At 41.2% G+C, this 24449-nt stretch overlaps 1 protein-coding gene across 6 annotated transcripts in view; it reads left to right on the top strand.

Annotated features, from left to right (window-relative positions):
• HAO1 (hydroxyacid oxidase 1) overlaps nucleotides 1-24449 on the top strand; it is a 52485-nt gene that overhangs the window by 18071 nt on the left and 9965 nt on the right. For all 6 annotated transcript variants that reach the window (XR_004313143.1, XR_004313142.1, XR_004313141.1 and 3 more), the window contains exons 3-5: nucleotides 698-953; nucleotides 10397-10572; nucleotides 18623-18714. Coding sequence is in view for 3 of the 6 variants with exons in the window: in XM_032461852.1 (XP_032317743.1) it covers nucleotides 698-953; nucleotides 10397-10572; nucleotides 18623-18714 (524 nt within the window). In the remaining 3 variants the exon portion in view is untranslated. The remainder of the gene's footprint in view (nucleotides 1-697; nucleotides 954-10396; nucleotides 10573-18622; nucleotides 18715-24449) is intronic.

Genomic DNA, 24449 nt, shown 5'->3' on the forward strand with positions numbered 1-24449 from the left:
AGGGAGAGAGAGACTGACTGACTGACTTTAGGAATTGGTTCATAAAACTGTGCAGACTGCTAAGTCCAAAATCTGCAGGATAAGCCGGCGCGTTGGAGGCCCAGGGAAGAGCTGAGTTGCTGTTTGAGTCTGAAGGCAGTCTGCTGACAGAATCCCCTTTTCCTCAAGAAAGGTCAGTCTTTTTCTTACGGCCTTCAACTGATTGGACGAGGCTCATTCACATCATGGAGCATAATCTGCCTTACTTAAGGTCCACTGATTTAAATGATTTCAGTCTTCTCTAAAAAATATCTTCACAGCAATATACAGACATATTTGAGCAACTCTCTGGGAACGGCTGCCTAGCCAACCAAGCTGACGCATGAAATTAACCATCACAAAAAATAGTACTTTTAATGGGTGTGTATATTTCATTTTATTTTTGAGCTATAGTTTATCCAGTCCTCTGAGGTTGGAGTTCAAGTTATTCCCAATGTTTTCATCCTTACACATAGCACATCTTGGGCTATTTGAGTCATTTTTATCTTCAAGATCAACTCACAGAAGGTGGAAAGGAATGCATATTTCTAACGTTTTAAAGATTTGATTTCTTATTTCCAAATTGCCCTTGTGGACGTCTTTACCCTCTGAAACACCACTTGAAGATGTCAGAATAGGGAAAATGCCAGGCTGGCCTACCTTCTCCCTTCTTCCTCAGCCTGCAGGTCCCTGGGAACTGGCATGATGCTGAGCTCCTGGGCCACCTCCTCAATTGAAGAAGTAGCAGAAGCTGGTCCCCAGGCACTTCGCTGGCTGCAGCTGTACATCTACAAGGACCGTGAGGTCACCAAGCAGCTGGTGCAGCGGGCTGAGCGGATGGGCTACAAGGGCATATTTGTGACAGTGGACACCCCTTACCTGGGCAATCGCTTCGATGACGTGCGTAACAGGTTCAAGCTGCCACCCCAACTCAGGTAACTGTGGCTCTCTGGTCACCTGGGCCCCTGAGCTGGTTTTCCTAATTCTCTTGGCTCTTGTCATGATCTGGATCCAAAAAATCTCTCCAGTTTCCACACTGGGGCCCCGAGGAATTAGATCTTCACAAAACGTTGGTCCCACAATACGGTTGACTGGGATCTTGTCCAGGAATGATAAGGTCTGTATTCTAGAGCCAGTGCCCTTGCAGAAGAGCCACATAACCCTTAGCAAATCACACCCTCTATGTGAGTGTCACATACTTGAGCTATCGAACAGAGACAGGAATTGCCATATCCTTGTAAAAGTGAAAACTTTCTGTATCAGACTGCATGAAGAGCTTTGGGTGGCATGAAGTGCCACGTGGAGGGGGGACCCTTGATGTAGCCTGGGTTTGACATTGCGGTCCTAATCCCCTATTCCTTTGTTGGAAATCAAAGAGCCACCTTTTCATTTTATTTTTAACTGTATCTGGAACAACTCTGGCAGGGAAGGTTGAATAAAGCTAAACAAAGCCACACTGAAAAAAAAAAAAAAAAGAGATCCAACTAAAGAGGAAACAGGAGGATGTTGAGGATGGTTACAGGGGTTTAGTTCCCTGGCGCCCTGCCATCTTACGCGTGGATGTCTGTGCGTGGCATTCCTTCAGCTGAACCTGGCTTGCCTCGTCCCCTCCACTGCGGACCCGACCAGAATCTTCCCGCCCTTCACGTTTTGTTTCAGACGTTCCTTCCTATTTCTGTGACACCTCCTGAATTTCCTAGGCTAACAGAGACTCTCGTCTACACTCGCAGTTCATTTGCTCACCCTCTGCCTTCCTCCTCCCTCTGTGTGTGTATGTATACGTACATATGTTTATGTATATGTACATATGTTTATATATACATGATAGGAGTGATTATCTTTCTAAAATAAAATTACTTGTAGAGCTGTGAAGAAAAAAGAAGACACCACATGTTTGGCTCCTTAGCTACTACTTCTTTCAACAATATGCCTCTTTTGTTGTGGTTCATCCATGGATCAAGATTCATTAATTCATTCATGGGTTCATTAATTTTTTAATTTTTTTAAATATTTTTTATTGATTTATAATCATTTTACAATGTTGTGTCAAATTCCAGTGTTCAGCACAATTTTTCAGTTATTCATGGACATATACACACTCATTGTCACATTTTTTTCTCTGTGAGTTATCATAACATTTTGTGTATATTTCCCTGTGCTATACAGTGTAGTCTATTCTACAATTTTGAAATCCCAGTCTATCCCTTCCCACCCTCCACCCCCCTGGTAACCACAAGTCTGTATTCTCTGTCTGTGAGTCTATTTCTGTCCTTTATTTACGCTTTGTTTTTGTTTGTTTGTTTGTTTTTGTTTTTGTTTTTTAGATTCCACATATGAGCAATCTCATATGGTATTTTTCTTTCTCTTTCTGGCTTACTTCACTTAGAATGACATTCTCCAGGAGCATCCATGTTGCTGCAAATGGCATTATGTTGTCGGTTTTTATGGCTGAGTAGTATTCCATTGTATAAATATACCACATCTTCTTTATCCAGTCACCTGTTGATGGACATTTAGGCTGTTTTCCATGTTTTGGCTATTGTAAATAGTGCTGCTATGAACATTGGGGTGCAGGTGTCATCCTGAAGTAGATTTCCTTCTGGATACAAGCCCAGGAGTGGGATTCCTGGGTCATATGGTAAGTCTATTCCTAGTCTTTTGAGGAATCTCCACACTGTTTTCCACAGTGGCTGCACCAAACTGCATTCCCACCAGCAGTGTAGGAGGGTTCCCTTTTCTCCACAGCCTCTCCAGCATTTGTCATTTGTGAATTTTTGAATGACGGCCATTCTGACTGGTGTGAGGTGATACCTCATTGTAGTTTTGATTTGCATTTCTCTGATAATTAGTGATATTGAGCATTTTTTCATGTGCTTTTTGATCATTTGTATGTCTTCCTTGGAGAATTGCTTGTTTAGGTCTTCTGCCCATTTTTGGATTGGGTTGTAATTTATCCACTAACTCACTCATTCATCCTAGCAAAAACAATGTATCTAGTCATCTAAAACTGAACTGTGATGGTCTTATCAGGTCCTTCAGCCCATCCCTCAGCAAGGAATTGTCCTTTTCCCTGGAAAATATTAGAATTATCTTGAGTCAAAACGAGGAACTCAGTGGAGTTTACTGAGACCACAACCCCCTTAAGCTACAGATCTCTCTTCCCCTTTGTTTTTAACCTTCCCTCTGTTCCCACCAAAATCGGCTCTTATGTTTTTCAGACCCAGGTGTGACTGATAGCCTTTAGGGCTAAAACTATTTGAACAGGAACCAAAATCCTTGTGGTAATGGAGGGCATTTTGGTGATGGGAACCATCCCTCTGCGTACATGAAGTGAGGGATGCTTTCTTTGGAGTCCTAACCCTCACTTCACGTGGACCGTTGCTTACTCTGTCTACGTATAAAGTTAACCGTTCTGAAAGAGCCACCATCTAAAAGATTCAAAATCAAATCAGCAGCTCACAGAAGGACAAGGAGATTATCGGGGGACAGGAATTCCAGATTTATTATAGAATGAGCAGTATCTCAACCACCACGTAAGTCCACGGTCAGTCTTGAACAGGCGTCACGTAATTGCCCTAGTGCCCTGCTGTGTATGTACCGATGTGCGTGTGAGCCACATGGAAGTGAGCTGTGTGACACCATCTCCGTGATGCTTCCAGGCACGTTTAGGGTGTCACTTCTGTACGTGGTACCGTTCAGTGGCCCAGTGACAAAAAGAGAAGGCGCTCTCCCTGACTGACAGCTGCCCATCACCCCACTCCACGCATCCCAGACACCCAGTTGCCCAAACACCCTGTCTTTCTAAAAGAACAAGAACAAAAACAAAAACAAAAGCCCTTGACACAGTCCTACTTCTTGTCAGATTGGCCAGAAAGTAGATGGTTCCAAACTTCCCTAATATGAAATCTGAATTCACATTATTTCTCTATTTCGGTTGCCTTCATTTTCAGACTTGATAAAATAATTAGTTTCCCAGGATTTAGGCTTCTGCCAGGAAAGGTTCCTCATTGTTTCCCGTTGGCCATTTGAAAAGGAATTTGCTCTTCCGTTTCCTCCTCCTCTTGCTACTATTACTATTACTACCAACAGCAACAACAACGATAAATAATACAGTAGGTTTTTTTGTTTGTTTGTTTTAAGCTTGGGAAGCACTTTCTTGCTCTGGACAACAGATGTGTTTCACACGGGCACCTACTTAGCCGGGGGATGACACACGTGTTAATTCTGGCCGGTGTCTCCTGCTCCTTCGGTGCCAGGGCCACTCAGCCCCGAGCGGGAAAGGCCGCTTTGCTTTCCCCCGTTTCGCTCCCGGGCTCCTGCCCAGGTGACGTGAGGGACCAGAAGACAAAGGCCCTTTTCAGCTGTCCGTGTGCACAGGAGTGGCCCCTGTAACCAGCCTGTCAGATCTCCCGTCTAAAGATGATCAAATAATGAGCCACACATCCAGGCTGCGGGAGTGAGGGGGTGGGGGTGGGGGGCGGGGAGCATCCCGCGCCGAGCCCCGGCCCCCAGGGTCGCGCTGGCCCTGCTGGTCCCCCCGGGGCTTCAGGTCGGGCCAGAGCCCTGGGGTGGGCGCCTCGGGCCCCCCCCCCCCCCTTTGCAGCAGGGAAGGCCGAGCCCACGAACGGGAGGCCCAGGCTTCCGCTGCCGGCCACGTGCGACTCCAAAAACTCATCTGTTACAGCCTGATATGAAATCAGGTTTCTTTCCGCCACTGACCTGACTCATAGAAGGTGAAGCCGGGCTGTTCAGAAGTGAGGTTTGGCAGGCGAGGCGGGCAGGAAATCCAGAGGAGAATGAGTCCGCAAGGCAGCGGCTCCTTCCAGCCCCGGCTACTTCCTCTGCCCGGAGGGGAGGGGGGCGGTCCCGATGCTCCGCATCTGGGACCAGCCAGAGTTCAGGAGTTTGGGCAGAGGCGCTTCCTGGTCTATATGCAAAACACATGTATGTGTGTATCATGAGTGGCCCGGGGGTGCCAGACTGAGGGGAGTAAGGCAAATTGTCATCCGCTCTCGGAAGAGGCGAGGAGTGAAGCTAGTTCACCAGACTGGCTCCTGAGGCTCTGAGGGCTCCTGGGCATCCCCGCAAGCTACGGGGGTGGCTCGTTTACCCAGGAGGATGGTTGGGCTCTTCAGTGTAGCAGCAAGGCAGTTAAGAGAGAAGAAAAGAAATTCCCCATCCTTGACGGAGGATCGAGGTGAATCATGACACCTACCCCTTCAGTGATTTGCCCGGGGACACGCCTCCTTACGCTCCGGAAGGATTTATTAAGGACAACAGCCCGGGCAGAGCGCGCAAAAAGGCGTCAGCCTGATGCTCTCTTCCCAGGTCTCTCGGATAGAAGTGGGCGGCGAGGCTCCCCGTCCTCCCCTGACCTCATCGCCCAGCATCCTCATCTCCAGCCGGGCTGCCAGCTCCAAGGCTTCCCCTCTGAGCTTCCCACCAGCCAGGCACGCCTGCGCCTTCGAGCCGAGCCTCGGAACGGACGCTTCCCTCTGCCTGCAGCCTTCTTTCCCCAAATCATTGCGCGACTAACTTCACTTCCTTTACGTTTTGACCTCAGGGATGGATCAACAAGTCTTCATATTGGGAAACCAAAATAAAAAATAAACAGAAGCGATCAGAACAGAGGTACAATGTGTGTAGGGATCTAGGGTTAGGGGGCTGGAGGGGAGGGGAAGATTGTGAAGGAGGACTCTAAATTATTTGGTTAGGAAAACATCCACGGCATAACTGTACTAAACAGAATAACAACCCTCTAAAGATGCCCATGCCCCAGTGCATGGAGCCTGCGAATACATTGCTTTGCACGGCAACATGGACTCTGCAGATGTGATTAAGTTAAGGACCACGAGGTGGGATGGTTATTTTGGATTGTCACAGGAGGCCTAGTGTAATGAAAAGGGTCCTTGTACGAGAGAAGAAGGAGTGTCAGGTCTGAGAAGGCGATGTGTTGGGAGATGCAGAGGTTGGGGCGGTATCGCCAGGCATCAAGGAATGTATGTGGTCTCTAGGAGCTGGAAATGGCAAGGAAATGGATTCTCCGCTAGAGTCTCTGGAAGGAAAACCTTGAGTTTGGTCCACGTTTTGGGCTTCTGACCTCCAGAACTGTCATATACTACATTTGTATCATTTTAAAGCTTCCAGGTTTGTGTTTGTTACAGCAGCAACACGAAACAAATACAACAACACAGCTCTGCTCATTTCCTCTACAAGGTAGCTTCTCCATGGGGCCAAGTCCAATAACTGTATTTCAGCTTTCAAGTTAAGCCTCTACCAGCTCACATCCCTCTTATTCTGCTCTAATTTTTTTCTTTATTTTATATTGCACTTATGTTCTAACAGTTTTCATAAATTACTTATTGATTATGTGTTGTTTATTTTCTGTCTTCCCTTGCTAGAATGTCAACCATAGGACATTTTTGACTTCTTTATGAAAATTCAAGCCCATAGTAGGTGCTCCATAAGTAATGTTGAATCAATAAATAAAAATCGACCAGATCGTAAGAGATTTACCCAATAAAACAAGATTAGTAAGAAGCTGAACAAGGGTTTGAGCTCATACTTAAAATCCTTGTCCTGAACTTTTCTTCAAACTGCCCAAGTCACACCGAAGAAGAAATTAGCAGGGCTACACTCCAATGTATTTCCCTAACCACAGAATTAAAGACTGGATTCCATGTACCAACTCCTATACGTATTATGAAGGTCTCTCTCATATTATGTTGATATGGTATGTCCTACTGGTTGTTATTTTATAATTTGTTTCCCACAATGGAGACACAGTTTTAATGTCATATTATCAATACCTACAATACATAATATATATTTCTCAATAATAGTCATTATTAGTAGTGTTACCATTGGTTACTTAATCATATCAACTTTCTTTAGTAGTTGTTATGTTTTTATGATGCTAACTTACTAAAAAAACAAATAATTTTTATATTAGATTAAAAAATGTATTTGGGAGCCCTTCAAGGCTCCATGAATCCCTTACAAAGAAGAAATTCTATCCCTTGCCTTTGGGTCATTAAACAGATTGAGATTCGAAGAATTAAGTCCCAAGTAATCATTTTATTATTTTGATGTAGCCCCTTTCCTTCCTTATGAAACGGAATACTTTGGTTATCAGAAGCCGCTTTAAATGTTTTTTTTGTGTGTGTATATGTCATGATTCTAATAAAAATAGCATTCATGGAGGTTTCCTTCAGAGCCATTGGTAAAACACTCCATCGTGGGTCTCTGTCAAGATATCTGAAAACTTTTTCTTGGCTTCTGGCTTTGAACAACGTTTTAGAGTAACAACAAGGCTTCATTGTGCACTGAAATTTCTGTAAGGCAACATTCATTCAAGTGTTGATCTGCATTTCGCCATCCAAGAATAACAACAGTTATTTATATAATTTTATCCATGTTTCTGTTTTTTCCTATCCATTTCACCCTTTCACCCCACCCCTGCTGAAACACTGTAGCTTGTTTGGGATGGGGGTGGGGTGCTACGCAGAGAATATACACATACAGATATTATTCTTTATTACCTCTGGTTCTGCTGTGAGATAGACAGACTGGACTTTTTTCTTATTAACAATATTATTTAAAAGGTTGGAATTTAATATCACTTAATATCACTTCCAAGTCATGGAATAGGTTTCCATAATAAGAATGTGTTTGTTGACCAGAGGGTTAGCTTGATTCAAGTTAGGATGACCACAGAAGGTCAAGGTTTGTGATGAAGTGTACAACCCTAAGTGGTTTGATGAAAAGAAATGCCCAAGTATTTCAGCTAAAATCCAAACTGAAGATCAACAAATAGGTGGATACCAGTATGACTCTTATGGCGCTGGAATTTTCTATGGCCACCTGAGTCAATGAAGTTATTGGACCTACTGTTCAGTCCTTATTGAGAAAACTTTGTCAATGGTTTGAATACAGTTATGCAGGATGTGAATGTTCATGTCCTTAAAAATAACATATGCCACCTAAGCTACACAACCAGCTATCTCAGCTGAAATCACACTAGAAGCATTAAACCAAGTTTTATATTAAAGAAAGTCTTGTGATTCTCTTTAAAAGTTTAAAACTAATGTGCTATTTACTTCTAAGTTTATATAAAAATTGTTATAGTCTTGACTCTAAGATCCTTTCTACGTTCAATGGCAGATTGGCTAGCAGTGTAATTTTTAATGCGCAGAAGAGCAAGGTGAATCCAGGTCATTGTCATCATTCAAAATCAGCCTTTTAGAGAAATGAAGTAGGCAACTGGATTTGGGTATAGGTGGCTAAGTAACATGGATGGTACCGTTGTGTATCCAGATGGCCATCCACCCAGTTAGTGGGCAGAGGTACAGGCAGGAAAGACTCTGTCCCTACCTTGAAGAACTACCAAAATCTAGTCGAGATATCAGGATATTAGACCAAGAGATAAGACTTCAGGTGTAGAGTAAGCCAGGAGCAGAGTCTTCCAGGTGAGTCAGAGAAATACTGTTCTAAGCTGGGTTAACAAAATTGAGACATACGAGAAGGCAGTGACTCAGTGGAGCTGTGTCTCACTTTGGGTTCCTCTAGGAGCAGAGTGTAAGCCACTGGATTCACTGCAAGTAGTTCCTTTGGAGGGTGAAGAGAATACAGGTAGAGGAGTGGGGAAGAGGTGCAACTGAGGGAAAGTAGGGAATAGTGGGCTTGTTATCAAGATAGCTACAGCCACGGGCAACTGAAGCTTACTCCTGCTGGGAAATTCTGGGAGAGCATGTAGAACTCATCTCAGAGTTAGCCTGCCTAGGGGTGAAGGAGCTGGGGTATTTATACTCCAACGTCCTTGACACTTCAAGTCTGCTGTGTAGGTGACTCCGGAGCCAGGAAAAGTCATGTGTATTAGTCAGGTTCTCCAGAGAAAGCAAACCAATAGGCTACCCATATCTGTATGACTGTGTCTGTATCTGTGTCAACAGAGAAATTTCTTATGAGGGATTGGCTCATGCGATAGTGGAGGCTGAGAAATCTCACCGTCCACTATCTACAAACTGGAGGCCCAGGAAAGCCAGAGTAGTTCCAGTCCAAACCCAAAGGCCTGAGAACCAGGGAAGTCCATGGTGTAAGTCCCAGTCTGAGTCTGAAGACACAAGGACTGGAGGCCAATAGTGTAAGTCCTGGTCCAAGCCTGAAAGTTTGACAACCAATAGCAGGAGATGAAGGATGTCCCAGATCAAACAGAGAGAAGAGATTTGTTCTTTCTCTACCCTTTTGTTCCATTTGGGACCTCAACAGATTGGAAGATGCCCACCCACATCTCTACTCAATCGACTGACTTAAGAGCTACTCTCATCTGGAAACATCCTCACAGACACACCCAGAAACAATGTTTTATCAGCTGTTGAGGCATCCCTTGGCCCAATGTGGCTGACAAAACTAACCATCACACCATAGGCAAAGAAAGGAGAGCCTTGATAATTGGAAGGCTCGTATCCTGGTCAGGATTGTCAGGAGGGCTGGGAAGTTGGAGTTCAACAGGCAGAGAGCCTCAGAGAAAGCAACTAAATGGAGGACAGAAAAGCAGGAGCTGACAACTCCCCTGTGGGGATGCACTTCCCACCTCTCCCTGTGCTTAGCACCGGCACCACAGGGAGATCAGGGCAGGCAGCAAGGAGAGCCTACATGGGCAGCGGACAGAAGGTGTTGATACATGCTACTGCAGTTCCCAACTCCTCTAGAATTTTCCACAGGGACGTCAGAAGGTTTATAAAGTCAAATTCAATTGCCAGGATGCAACTGAGATCTGGGTGGAGAGAATGTAATTAAGAGTCAAGAGACGCAGCTGAGAGCCCAGATAACTGCTTTAGCTAGTTTTATATTTGTGGGCATCTTATTCTGCACTTCTGGTTTTATTTTCTATGTAAAATAGGGATTATAGAGTATCAATTTTATTTTCTAAAAGTTTTTTTAACTGTGGATATATGAATGTCCTTTGTAGATTGTGATGCACCATGCAAATGTTCATCTTTATCATTAGTGTGCCCTGCTGGCTGAAAATAGTGTCAAATCTATTGTTTATATTCATAAACTGGCTTAAAACGGTAGAGATATTGGAACTTGGCCAAACATTTTTCCTTTACACTGATTTATTTATATATAAAAAAAGCCTGAGATGTAAAATAAACTTTAAGTGACCAATTAAGTCCACTATGTTGTCACATTTAGCCTGGAATCCTCCATCAAAACATGGAAAATATTCATGCAATCAACCTGTAGATGGTTGAGGAGTGAACAGCCCATTGATTTGAAAAGGGTAACTTTTTTTTTTTTTCCCCACTGAATGCTTCATTGTAAAGATCTCTCTCACTTTGGGAAGTTTCTCATTTTATGTATCTCTTGATTTCAGAATGAAAAATTTTGAAACCAATGATTTAGCATTTTCTCCTAAGGAAAATTTTGGAGACAACAGTGGACTTGCTGCGTATGTGGCTAAAGCAATAGACCCGTCTATCAGCTGGGAAGACATCAAATGGCTGAGAAGACTGACATCACTGCCGATTGTTGCAAAAGGCATTTTGAGAGGTTTGTTTATTTCTCTACTTGCGTTCATACTGGTCTTATGGTTCTTTATGGATATGATCATGATAATTTTAAGGGAAAATAATCAGAAAAAAATTAATGTGGAAATAGAGACATCCCAGCTCTCAGTTCTCCCTTTTGATGTTAGTAAGTACCTCTTTAATCTCAGGGAGTATTCTGAAGGAGACTTAGACTCGCATGAAGGAAGAAGTTAACCTTTTCTAAAGTGTTGCGATGCCACCGCGTTATTTGGAGCTGTCACTGAATCACGGAACTTGGCGAGATCTAGGTAGAAGGTCTTGAGTTCCCTGCTTTGGCTGAAAGCTGCCGACAGCTGCTCAGACCAACAAGAAGCCCTAAGGAGGCTATTGTAACAGCCAGACCTGCTTTAAAAGGCTCTCTGTTTTTCTCCAGTTCCCTCCCTGTACCAATGACTAGGGCTGATTTTTGAGTGTGGTGAATCCCACATCATCTCCCATTAAAGAATGGCCGACTAGAACATAAAAATCTGAAAACATCAAGCTGTGGGTATGAAGGAACTTGACTCCTTCCTCAGTACCCACATGTATTCAGATCCCACAAGGAGGTACCGATGACTATAATAATTGGGAGTATAAATGTGTTCACCCACAAAAATGTTCTCCTGGCTTTGAAAACATTTTAAAAAGTACTATTATATAGATGACTGCCAAAAACATATTACTTTAAATGGAAATGTTTAAGTAAGTGGCTCTGGGATGAGAGATTCTATTAACTTATCTCAGGGTTAACAAAGACTTAGAATCAAAGCTTTCTCATAGGTTTTACCTGAATTGCATGAGTCACATGGGCCCTGTTTCTAAAACTCTAGGCTTGCTTCTGGCTTTATTTAATCTTATGTATGCAAAAATAAGCTAACACAGGTAAAAGAATGGGCCTAATAGAGCTTTTAAGTAGTGGCGATATGTTTAAATCAGGATCTTTCTTAATCTGTGCTTTGGAAAAAAAAAAACTATTGTTATATTCTTTCCTGTTGATCATTGTCTTCATCCAAAATTTCTGTGGATTATACTTTATTGAGTATATCCTGAGATTACAGACACCTTTAAACAACAGATCCACTCACCTTACTTGCATCCATACTGTCACCTAGGATTGTTAGTGCCACTTTGTTTCACTATACACAACTGTAGTACTAAAATATTGACCTGAAGGATCTTCCCCACTTATTCATTTATCCATTTACTTGTTCACTCATTCATTTATTTCATAAACATTTATCATGCTTACTGTGTGCTGAAATAAAATAATTTGAGGTACTTGGCCAAAAGGAGACCCCGTTTTTGTAGAAGACAGACATAAAAACAAGAATTTGGGTGCAATAAGATGTTACAGGTGCTGGGGGGAGCGTATAGCTCAGTGGTAGAGTGCATGCCTAGCATGCACAAGGTCCTGGGTTCAATCCCCAGTACCTCCATTAAAGATAAATAAACAAATAAAAACCTAATTACCTCCCCCTCCAATACAAACAAACAAACACAAAATTAAAAAAAAAAAAAAGGATGTTAGAGGAGCTGAGGTTGAAATCTATGCCATATGTTTAAAATCGGGTTTGGACAATTAGAGAACTGGGTTAGGGAAGGTTTCACTCCAGAATGAAAGATGGTACTGGAATTTTGCCATGGTATCAGGTCAAGAGACTCTTTTTGAAATTTAAATCGTCACAGAATACAGCAAAATCCTCCGTGAAAAAACTGTATGAATGTCTATAATCAGAGAGAGCTCAAAAGCAAGAGAAGGAGAGATGGGGCATTCTGGCATTTGAAAGGAAATAACTTATTTATACATGTACAGTTTACATTGCCTAGTGTGTCTGTAACTATTTATTTCATTTATTTAACAAACAAGAATCATCTCTATGACAACCACCGCATCAAGCTTTGCTATATGCTCAGTCAGTCTGGGTGGAGGTGGGGGAAGGGGTGGCAAGGCTGGTTCTGGGAAATCTAGTTCTCATCATTTCATCCAGGAGTCACATGGATAGATTGAAGGTCATCTATCCTCTTTCATTTTCCTTTTACCAGAAAGGCACAGATTGTTTGTAGGAACATGAAGTCATGGGCAACTGGGAAGTTCTCCATGAAATATCCCCCCTTCTCACCATGTTAAGAATTGCATTCTAGATGCAAACTGGACTTTAAGATGTAATCTCTTGCTGTGGTTAAACTCTGCCCTTGGAAAATTCAACACAAACTCCAAACATGTACTTGAGACCAGATTTGGTCTTTGCCAGAACTCACGCTAACAAACAAATGGCTTTATGAGCAGAGGCATAAGTTTTAAAAACATTTTTTTTATTATTATTAGAAAAAATTTTTACACTAAGCTTTCTCACTTCTAAAGTGACTTATTGTTTCTCAGAAACTTCTCCAGTTATTTTGCTGTCTACATTTTTAAAAGACATGCTCAAAGAATATTCACTTAGTATTCCTGGATTGGGTTAAAAACTTCTACCATGTAGTTAAGATGTAGTCACTAAACTCCCTTGAAATAGCACAGAGTCCTGGCTCAAAGGCTCCAAAGGCTTAAGGGTGAACCTTGAGTCCTTACATTTCACCTTGGCATTTCAGATTAAATACAGAAATAATGTGCTAATAAGACAGCCAACAGTGCTGTTCACGATTGACTCTTGTGTTTTGTCAATCAATTAATGTATTAACTAGCAAATCAACAAATGTTGAACGCCATAACAGCAAACTCTAAGGATTAATGAAAATATCCCAGGTTCATGAACATTTTGCTAGGTCAGACCATCCTGACCCTCTTGTTGAGATAACATTGTTTTTTTCCTCTGGGTTAAAATAAAATGTAAAATATGGACAAACGTTCATAAGCAACTGATAAAAAAGATCGCGTATCTGGTCATGAATAATTTCTTTCTTTGCTTCTCTGGATACTCATGATGCTATGTTCTGAGCAACCATTCTGTCATTTCCCCTTACGTTGCCAGCACTGCCTGGAAGAATACAGAAAACCACTTGAAATGATAAAAGATAACAAACTATTACTTAAGTAACACTTACTTCAAAATGAAAGGCTCTTAAAAATCGTAATCCTCGCTAGGATGAAAATTTATTGTTATAAACAAAACTCAAATAGATGTACTAAAGCATCCAGCAAATGAATCTACCGACTCTCTCCTTAGTTCATACACCCTGTACCATCTGATGAAAATTAATAATAGTAATAATAGTAATAAGTTAATATTTTTCTGAGTCAGGTGCTTTCTAAACACTCATTCAACTCATTTAATCCACTGATCAACCTTATGTGAATTATGATCCCCATGTTGTGGTTTAGGGCACCAGTGGACACAGAAGTTAAGTAAGTTGCCACTTACATGGCAAACAGGTAGCAGATATGGGATTCAAATTCAGGTAGTCTGACTACTAAGCCTAAAGTGTTAATCTCTTTTTCATACCGTATGAGATCAGTTTATGGACAGTATTCAATATCTCAAAACACAGGTTGTAGCTACATGATGGCAGATATCTGCATATAAATTGGAGGACTGCATACATCTTCAGTCCTGGGGTTCAAAAAATATTACAGTTCATATATTTTGATTTTTTTTTTTTTTACTTTTGATTTTATGTTTAGTGTCACATACACAACTAGATAACCAGAGCAATTCCAAATACATTTTACATTGTTTCTTAAGGTTAGTAATGGAGACATCTAAACTTTAAAAAAAAATGCTATACTACGTCTCTTTATTAGACTAGGTAAACTCATGCAAACGTTAAAGCTGAGGTGGCCCTTAAAGCCAACACTGGCCAAGTGTGGCTATTCTAGTTAATTAAAATCAAGTAAAAGTTAAGTTCCAGTTTCTCACGTACACCACCACACTTCCATGACTCTGTGTCTGCATACACTACTGAATGGACTCACATAGATCTAGAATATTTTTATCATCATAGAATGTTCTATTGGACAGCACTGTATTAAGGCTGTGTCTTTAGAGAACCATTTTCCAATCATGTTTTAAATAATAGTATTGGGCTTCTGGTTCAAAAGAGTGGACTGGGCACATATGTACACTCTTATCAAAACTGAGACACCACCAAAATTATTAAGTAAAGAAATCCAAAAATATATAACACATATGACAACAAAACAAAGGAGGATGAGGGGCACAGAAGGCAGAGAGACATTGAGAAATTTTTGAAAGAAACAAAATATAAGGGTGCTTGTTGATGGGAGGAGAATGAAAAGAAAACTGCCCCTGAAGATAGTCTTGGAGGGAACCCTGGAGGCAGGAGCAAGTCATATAATAAGATGCCTGGGGCTCCAGGTGTCTAGTGTGTAAGCGTGACAGAGCTGGAAGATGGACAGTGGAAACTGAAAGCAAGGAGATTAGCTGGAGTTCTGTTTGTGATGCTCATGCTCCAGCCAGCAGTCTAGCCCCCTGCCCTCACCTCTTATGCAACAATAAACAACTTGGCCTTGCAGTTTGTTCCTTCTTAATGAGATAAATGAGTGCTGGGACAACCTATGGGTGGATGACATTCACAACATGTCATGACATTGTCCTCATGCTGACAGTTGAGGATCCCCCGTCCAGTAGACCCTTAGTTGACTTTCTTCCTCTTGTCTCCACATGGAGCTCCAAGGATTTCTTCTCCAGGCAAAGACTTGGCAGGGATAAAATTGATTTGAAAACAGCCCCGGAAGCCTCTACAGTAGCTCCCTACTCTTTCTTCTCTAAATATAAACGAAGAACTTAGCATCACAAGGCATTTCAGAAACACCCAACCATAAAAGACCAAAGTAAATACATAAGAAAGCTGATCCCAGGGGAAAGAGATAAAGCAAGAACAAGAAGTTTAAAAATTCCAAATGACAGACTCAGGGAAGTTGAAAATATGCTGAAATAAGAAGAGGCTGCCATGAAAAGAAAATCAGAATATAAAAAAGAGCTCCCAGATATTAAAAACATGATCTCTAGAATTAAAATGAAATTATTGATTAATTGAACAGTACGGTCAAAGTCATTTCCAAAGTGTAAAAAAAAAAAAAGACAACTAGAAAGAAAATATAAATAAATGAAGGAGAGACTTAAAGACCTTTTAATATGTCCAATATGCAACCGATAGGGGTTTTGGATAGAAAAATAAAAGAAAGAGGAAGGGAAGAAATTATTAAAGACAGACATTAACTGAATGCTGGAGACATAAATCATTAGACTGAGAAAACCAGTTACAGCTTATTACATCCCTTATGAAATTTCAGGAAAAAAAATGTATATCAGGAGAGAAAACAAACATAAAGCAGGTTACTTACAATGTAACGGGAGTCAAACTGGCATCAAACTTCTTGTCAACGACAGTGGGCCTGGAAGGCAATGGAGTCATGTCTTCAAGGTTTTAAGGAAAATGATTTTTCAACCTAATATTATGCCTACTCCAATTATCACTGAAACACATGAGATGGTATTTCAATGCTCTGTAAGTTTACCTCCCCTGGATCCTTTTAAGAAGTCACAAAGGAATATAGTGTAAACAAATGAGAACACTAACCAATTGAAAGCATACCCTTGACTAGAAATAGATTCAACCTGGTGGGAGCAGCACCAATCTAGAGTAAGGCCTTGGGAGCAGGATAGGGGAGGAAGGCAGAGGGCTCTGGGGGATAGCTTCCAGAGGGGAAAAAAGATGATTAAATACATTAGATAGATTAAATACATTCAAACTGGAGGGTTTGAAGCTTGAGGAGACTCTAAAGTCATATGATAAATGGAGAAAAAAAGAAAAGAAGGGCAATTGGAAATCTCGGACAAGCTGTGCAATAAAACATGTATGGTCCAAATGGGAAGCAACGTTAAAATATAAAATATTAATGAACTAATGGAGTTGGGGGAAAAGTCGTCTTTCAGTCCTGAGGCTTGGGCCTTTTCCTCGTGAGAGGCTTGGACATTGCTGGTGAGACCTTATAAGATGCCATGCATGCTTGGATTAAAACAGGTCCCCCAAAACAGTTACATTTTACACTGAAACATTGGATTTTATATTTAGTAAAAAATAAATGTAGAATATCAGTAGTATATCTAGTATATAACAAACTGCCTAATACAACATAAGTTTGCAAGTGACTAGATAACCTACAAGATAGCTTGGTGGTAAACTCTGGAAATTCGTGTATCAGATGACCTTTCATGCTGCAGTTGACCCTTGAAGAATGCAGGTTTGAACTGCATGGTGGATGTTTTTCAACTGTAAGCACCAGGGGACTACACCAGCCGGGTTGGTTGAATCTGTGGGTGCAGAACCACAGATACAGAGGAACCACATATGTGGAGGACTGTAGGTTACAAGTACTTTTGACTGCATGGAGGGTCGGTGCCTCAACACCTGCCTTGTTGTTCAAGGGTCAACAATGTATCTCAGGGTTTGTCACTGTGTTCCTTAAAGGTGGATTCTTTAATAATAATAGTGACACTAAAATAATAACAACATGATGATGACATGATGTCTTTGTTGGCTGCCATAACAAAATACAGTAGACTGATAGGATGATTTCAAGACCAGAAATTTATTTTCTCACCTTTCTGGATGCTTGAGGTCTGAGATCAGGGTGCTAGCATGGTCAGTTTCTGGTGAAGGCTTTTCCCCCAAGTTGCAGATGTCCGCCTTGTCACTGTGGGCCCACATGACCTCTTCCTTGTGTGTGCATGGAGAGAGAGAGAGAGGAGCAAGCTGTCTGGTGTCCTCTTAGAAGGGCACTAATACCATCATGAGTGCCCCACCCGCATGACCTCATCTACCTCTAATTACTTCTCCAGGAATGCATCTCCAAATACTATCACATTGGAAGTTAAAGCTTCAACACATACATTTTTTTTTTTTAAGGACACAAACATTCAGTCTATACCACATGGGTTTAACATTTTCATATATCTGTAATTTTAGAAGAAAAGTATTACTAGCATCATTTTAAAAAGTGGGAATATTTAAAAACCAGTATTCCATGAAACACAGTTTGGAAAATGGTGGTTTAGATAAAACTTTCAAACTATCAGTTTTACAAATTCTCTTATGACTCCTTGAAAATAAAGATTCACAGGACAGTTTCTTAGTCAGGTTTCCCCTTGATCTTTGATGAATTTATAAATATATATAGTGTTCTGATTCCATCTGCTTAAGCTTCCAAAATCTGACTTCACTGCAACCATGGGCCAACTATTTTTGAGTGTTAAACTTGAGAACCAGTGTTATTTTCATAATTCTATCAGCAAATGGTTTTTATTGGGAGAATGCTGAGCATAATAGTTTAAAATATAAAATAAAGTTGGAAATTGATTTAAGAGAACTTTATTCTGTTTTAAAACTATATTTTCAGAAATCAATAGATTCTGAAGCATGACTAGAGATGTAGTATATATTTTAATATTATATTTTTTGATTTAAGAGAACTTTATTCTGTTTTAAAACTGTATTTTCAGAAATCAATAGATTCTGAAGCATGATTAGAGATGTAGTATATATTTTAATATTATATTTTTATTTACATCAATGGGCAAAATACATTCAATTATAGACCATTATCACTTAAAATAATTACTGAAGTTATAACTTTGTATTAAAGAATCTTTTTGAAATAGACTTTTTCATCACCTTTTACCCTTAAAGTGCTTGTGACATATATGCTTTTATGCTGTCCAAACTGTAGAGGAGTAATTATGTTAAATACTAAATAATATGATCTTGTTAATAATAAAAAAATATTTAGCAGGGGTACTTCCTTATGAGGATAAATACATTTTAACTGCATGCCAATTTATTATCTATCAATCACTTTATTTCATCATTAAATTGTTATAAATGTTAACCTTTTCTGGCTGAAGAAACCGTCACTATTATTCTAGATTTAACCCTTGGGTGTATTTCTGTGCTAACTGCAAGCAAGGTATATACGTGTGAGGTGAGGCTCCCTTTGACTGGGAAGCTTTGGCCTTAAAACCCAAGCCATCTGTTAAGCTGCCTTTTCCACACGATGGTTGTCTTGTTCTTTCTAGGTGATGATGCCAAGGAGGCAGTTAAACACGGTCTGGATGGGATCTTGGTGTCAAATCATGGGGCTCGACAGCTCGATGGAGTGCCAGCCACTGTGAGTTTTTATTTCTACCCCAGTTTTGACCTCAGATTTTAAGTTTAGTGGCAAATAATTACCCAAATTAGGTCATTATTCAGTCTAATTATTTATTGGTGAACTTATAAAAGCCTGAATTGAATGAGCAGGCATTTGTGGGCAGGGATTATTCTTGTATTCATAGATATACCATTAGGTATGTTGTAAATTGGAGTATGAAAGAAAAGACTATGCCATGAGTTTCCTGGAGGTGGGGGTTGAGGAGCTACAGAGTGAGAGCAAGAGGGGAAAGAAGGTAGACGTCCTACGGCCCAGGGAGGAGAGGTCCGCTGCAAATGAACTACTTTGTTGGAGCTGTGAACTACCTTGACTGCACAGTGGAATCACCTGGGAAACTTTAAAGAATCCTAATGCCCAGGCTGCACCCTACATCAATCTAGCAGAATCTCGCAGGGGACCCGGAGGAGCCAGAGTTGCCAGTAATTATTACAGCTACCCAGGAAATCCAACGTGCATCTATGGTATTTACACACCACACACACTATGCTAGGTATATCAGGGTCCAGAATCCAGGTATGAAAGTAAACTAAACTGGCTGGAATGATGTGGGATGGAGTTAATTACAAAGGAGAGCAATTAGCCCCCAAAGGGACAAGAGCCAAGGAGCCCAAGCAGGAATAAATTTTAAGATCAAGGACTGGGGGAGCCCAGAAATGGATCAAAATTCATGCAGGCAGATGCATATCCAGGGGTGGATTTCATGGATCCATGATCCAGAATGGTGGCTGGAGCTGAAGGTGGGGGTGTGATGTTAAAAAACGGCTTCCTTACGTGCCGTCCACTTGCGGAGACGTGACCAAGATGCTTTTGGATGAGGCAATGGGGTTGCAATTGCCTTTCATCTCTGCTCTGCTCCTATGCAGTTTTAGAAGTGGGTCTAAAAGTGGAATGGGAAGGGTGGGATGTGTTTGGGGAATCCTGAGTAATCAATTTTGTTTGCAGTATCTGATGGGAGTGGGGAACCTGGGAAATACACCTCCTCAGACCAGTCAGGGAGGAAGTCCTTGAATATTATGAGTCATTGGATATGCAATAGGAAAGCCTTTGTTTAGCAGCAATGAGTCTTACAAATTGGACTGAGGCAGGAGGCAGGAGGCAGGAAGACCAGTGAGGTGGTCTGAATCATTATGGTAGCCAAGGGAACAGTGATGCTACGGGGCAGAGGGAAGCAATAGCCCCTCCAAACCTTAGTTTTTTGTCTTTTAAAGTTTAAAAGTCAATTAGATGATTTCTCTGGTGCTTCTAAACTTTAGTATTCCATAATCTAATTTATCATAGGCAAAGCTAGCGCCATGTGACAAAATTTAAATGTGTATGTAAAATAATGTGGATGGACATTCTAGACCATCATTTCTGAGCTGGATCATCATATGCGTTGCTCTCCTTCTGTCAGAACCATTTCATCATAGTTATTATGGGATGGCTTTAATTGAGATGAGCAGTTGAATGTCTTCAAACAGTTGGAAGTAGAACAGAACAATTAGGTGAGCCACGTAGCAGTGGGTTCCTGGTTCCTTAAATCAGCAGGTTGGTTTAGCTAAATCCGTAGATGTAGTATAGGTCTTAGGGCAGATTGAATGACTACAGGGGGATACTGGATACAAATATGTATATATTTGCACTTAGAGTTTTTCTTGAAGCACTAAGGGGCTAACAGTAGGAACGAACCAAGTCTTTGGACACAGTCAATAATTAAAATCGTAAAACTGGAAATTTTCAGCCCTTTTCAATTTAGCATGACTTAGACCTATCTTTTTAGGTGATACTGAACACTGCCTGCAGATAAATAGAAGGGAAGAGTGAAGACCTCCTTTGGGCAGAGGGAAGTTGATCACAGCTCAAGACTTTTCCACAGATTTATGCCTCCCCAGTATATGAAGACGTAGACTTAGTGTGCAGGCCAAATTAAGTTTGTTTTCTAAAAATAAAATCTAAATCTACTGAAATCACATCTAGCTAGGTTTTAAGGGGAAAATATCTGAATGGTGTGGTTTATTTCCCTCTGGCTCAGGGGATATGGAAACTTATCTAAAAGGGCTTTTTGAGTTGTGGTCTCAGAGACTGTTTCTAAAAAAACAATGACCCTCCCCTTTGCATGATGTGTACATGAGAGGAGATGCTTGCTTGAATTTTGCCTCATACTTTTAGAGCAAATCTCAGGCCCATGACGATGAGTGGAGTGTGAAAAAGGATTCAGTTTATAGCAAAGGTGTTTTTGGCTTTGAAGTGAGTGGCAAAAAGCTTAGAGGAGGCTGTGGTGTAGAATTTTTCAGTATATTCAAAGAAGGACTTGCTCTCCTGAACATTCTGTGACATCATAAGTTGGAGCCAAAGAGGCAGTGTGATGTCATGGGAAGAGCATTGAAATGAACCCAGATTTTGGGTTCAAGTCCTTACCTTACCTCTTCTGAGGGCTGATAGCTGGGTAAGTAAGTTTCTCAGACTTTTCAGCCTAAGCCTCTTCATAATGAGTGTTGTGTTGGTTGCAAAAAATAAAGCTGGGTTGTATGATTTCTACATTTCTATAAATCACAGGGTTTCCTTTATGGAGAAATACTCATCACTAGCAGTCCTAAAATAGGAGCTTAACTTTGATTCATCTTAACATATAGTGCCACTGAGACCCACAGCCAGATTTCTGCTACACCAAAGAGTTTAAAAATAAGATCACTGCAAAAGCCGTAATAATGTGGCCAAGATTGATCTTGAGGTAGTTAGAGAATGATATGACAGAATCAAATCAATTTCCAAAATCCACAGTATAAGAATATCTCAAACTGGGGTCTAAAATCAGACTCTCTGGAGTCTTTGAACATTCAGAGCTTTCTTCTCCCCATTATTTTTCAGTTTTGTTCTGATAAGCTTAAAATGTGACATTCTTTTTTAGTGAAAATTCTCAACTGTAAAATATTTTCGTGTAATATATTTTGGGTTGTTAAATCAGAATTTCTAAAATTGAGCCCTAGGACAAGTTCTATGAGATCTAAGAAATTTCATTTTTCCTTCTAAAAGGGATTCATGAAATTCTACCTTTGAGAAACACTTGATGTATCAGTTAGATTTTGCTGTGTAACAAACCACTCTGAAACTTGTCATTCTGAAACTTACTGGCTAAAATCCAATAGCCATTTATTCATTTCACAACTCTGTGAGTTGGTAATTTGAGCTGAGATCTGCTGGGAGGTTTTTCTGGTCCTGGCTAGGGTCATTCATATGCATCTGTGGTCAGCTGTTGGGTCTTCTAGGACAAGCTGGTTTAGGATGACCTCAGCAGGGATGGCTGGGCATCGCCTCACATCTAGCACATTAGGTGGGCTGGTTCTCACAAGGTGACGGACTTCCTAGAGAGTAAGTGGAAATATGCAAGGCCTCTTGAGCTCTAGGCTTAGAACAGGCACACTGTCACTTCCCATTCTATTAGTGAAAACAAGTCACAAGGGGGATTCAGATTCAAGGGGTGGGAAAACTGGCTCTTTTAGCCCCATTTCTCCCTCATGATGAGAGAAGCAGAAATGTCACATCACAAGGAATTGATGGTCAGGAGAGAGATAGTTGCAGACCTTTTTGCAATTGCAAACAATCAGCCAGATCTATGTGGACCATGCTTGTTAGAACTGGCACCCCACTCCCAGCTGGGGCTGCCTGGGTGGGATAGAGAGTCAGAGGAGGGTTTATGGGCAGTGGCCTGGAATCTGTCTCCTTCACGTTAACTCACGCAGTTCTGGCTTTATCTGCTTTTGTTTGTGTTCATCAGTTTGGATTTGGGATCTTTAAAGGGATTTATACCTAAAATATCTGAAATCAAGAGTATAACACTGGTTGCTCTAAGAAGGTAGAAAGATGAGAGCCCCCTGTGAGTGGGAGTTTCATGGGATATGGAGGACCTGGAAGAGTATGCCTTGAGCAGGAACAGGAAAGAGGAGACTCTTGGGGAGCCAGAGTCCTGTGGGATTCTCTTTGGATACTTAAGCTGCCTGGCATAGTGTCTTGGATCCACCAGGTCATCAATAGGGTGTTTGATAAATCAATGAATGGATGGATGAGTGAGCAGTAATATATTGGAATCTTACCATATTTTCCTGTAACCCCGCTGGTGCTAAGCCTACAATTAGTTGTTTGAAGAACTACTAAGGAAAGAAAAGCTGAAATGAATGGTCTCTTAGATGTGCAGCAAGCTTGAAAGACGGAAACATTACAGTCATAAAATGGTGGATTTGTCTACTATATTTATTTATGTAATCTGCTCTGATCAGAATTATTCTGGGTAACGTATACCCAGCACAACTACAGCTACAGAAAGAGGAAAGGGAGGATAGAAATGCCCAGCTTCAGATAGAACATCCTTGTCCACGGAAGCAGGAAACACCAGTCTGGGCTTCGTTGTATAACCCAGGATTCACATTTTAAGTATCCTTATTCGTTTGCTTTTTAGGCCAGGTTGGGCATTGGAAATATCCTAAACAGACTGGATGTGCGTGACTTTGAAAATGTGTATTGAACCCGAGCTAGCTAATATTTTTCTTTGGTTTTGGTTTCAAATGGGGAAATATGCTTAATTATAGCTTGCATCATCACTTGGAAATTGTAGCATTTAGATGTTGATGTAACTTGCCTGACTGTTAAAGGAGGACTATGTATAGGTAAAGGGACGTATGTAAATGGATCCAAAGCATGTTTGGCAAGGCAGAAAAGCCAGAAGGAAAAGGGGAAAATCACGTTACCTGCCAAACGTTTAGGGGCCGTGTGCCAAATGTTGCCTTCACTTCCTCCAACCTTTTACATAAAACTCTCTTTAAGTTTAGCCTCTGAAATTTTAGAGGAGAAGTGAGAAAGCCTTTGAGTGATTTCAGCACAATTATTTCTGGAAAAACTGCACTTGAATGTATGGTAGCTTCTTCTGTTTGCATTTTAAATGGAGATTGGGCTTAATTTTATATTTAAATATTTGGGGATGCAGATGGGTAATTGCTACAGACTTCGACCTACTGGTCATCTTGTGAATTGTTTCCACTTTCAAATGCAAAGATTTACATCAAAGCAGCCAATTGTATCAGCTATTGGCTGTTAACTGAACTGGCTACAGGCCAACTTTGTTAGCTGTTAGTGCATGATGCTGTAAAACTAGACTCCAAACTCAGTGATTTAAATCAACATTCTTTATTCCCAGGAAGCTGTGTGTCAACTTGGGGTCTGCTGATCTGGATTTGGTGCTGGTTAGGTGGCTGTGCTCCAAGTTTCAGGTCCAACTGGGCTTGGCTGGGAGAGCTGGGCTTGCTGAATATTTATCCTGGGTCTCAGCTAACGGGGAAGCCTTGGCCAGGGGAGTCTCCTCTCATGGCAGATGGCACAGATGCAAGAGAAAGTTGTAATGCGGGAGGTCTCTTAAGGCCTCTGCCCAGAAATGGCACTCAGCCACTTCTGCTCACGTGTCATTGGCTGAAGTAGGTTGCAAGGCCAAGGCCACTGTCAAGGAGTGGCAAATGCACTCTGTTTCTTTCAGTAGGGAACACTGCAAAGTGGCCCTGGGAAAAGAGTGGGTTCAGAGGGGTATTAAGAGTTGGGACCAATAGCGCAATTTACCAGATCAACCTCAAGGAAGATCTTATATCCTCTAGTGCTGATATAAACCCATCAACTGCCAGTCAGGATGAGGCCCTTGAAGGTGCACGACTTTACGTTCCCTAAAAGCAAGA

Source organism: Camelus ferus, chromosome 19 (assembly GCF_009834535.1).
Source record: "Camelus ferus isolate YT-003-E chromosome 19, BCGSAC_Cfer_1.0, whole genome shotgun sequence".
NCBI classification, from domain to species: domain Eukaryota; kingdom Metazoa; phylum Chordata; class Mammalia; order Artiodactyla; family Camelidae; genus Camelus; species Camelus ferus.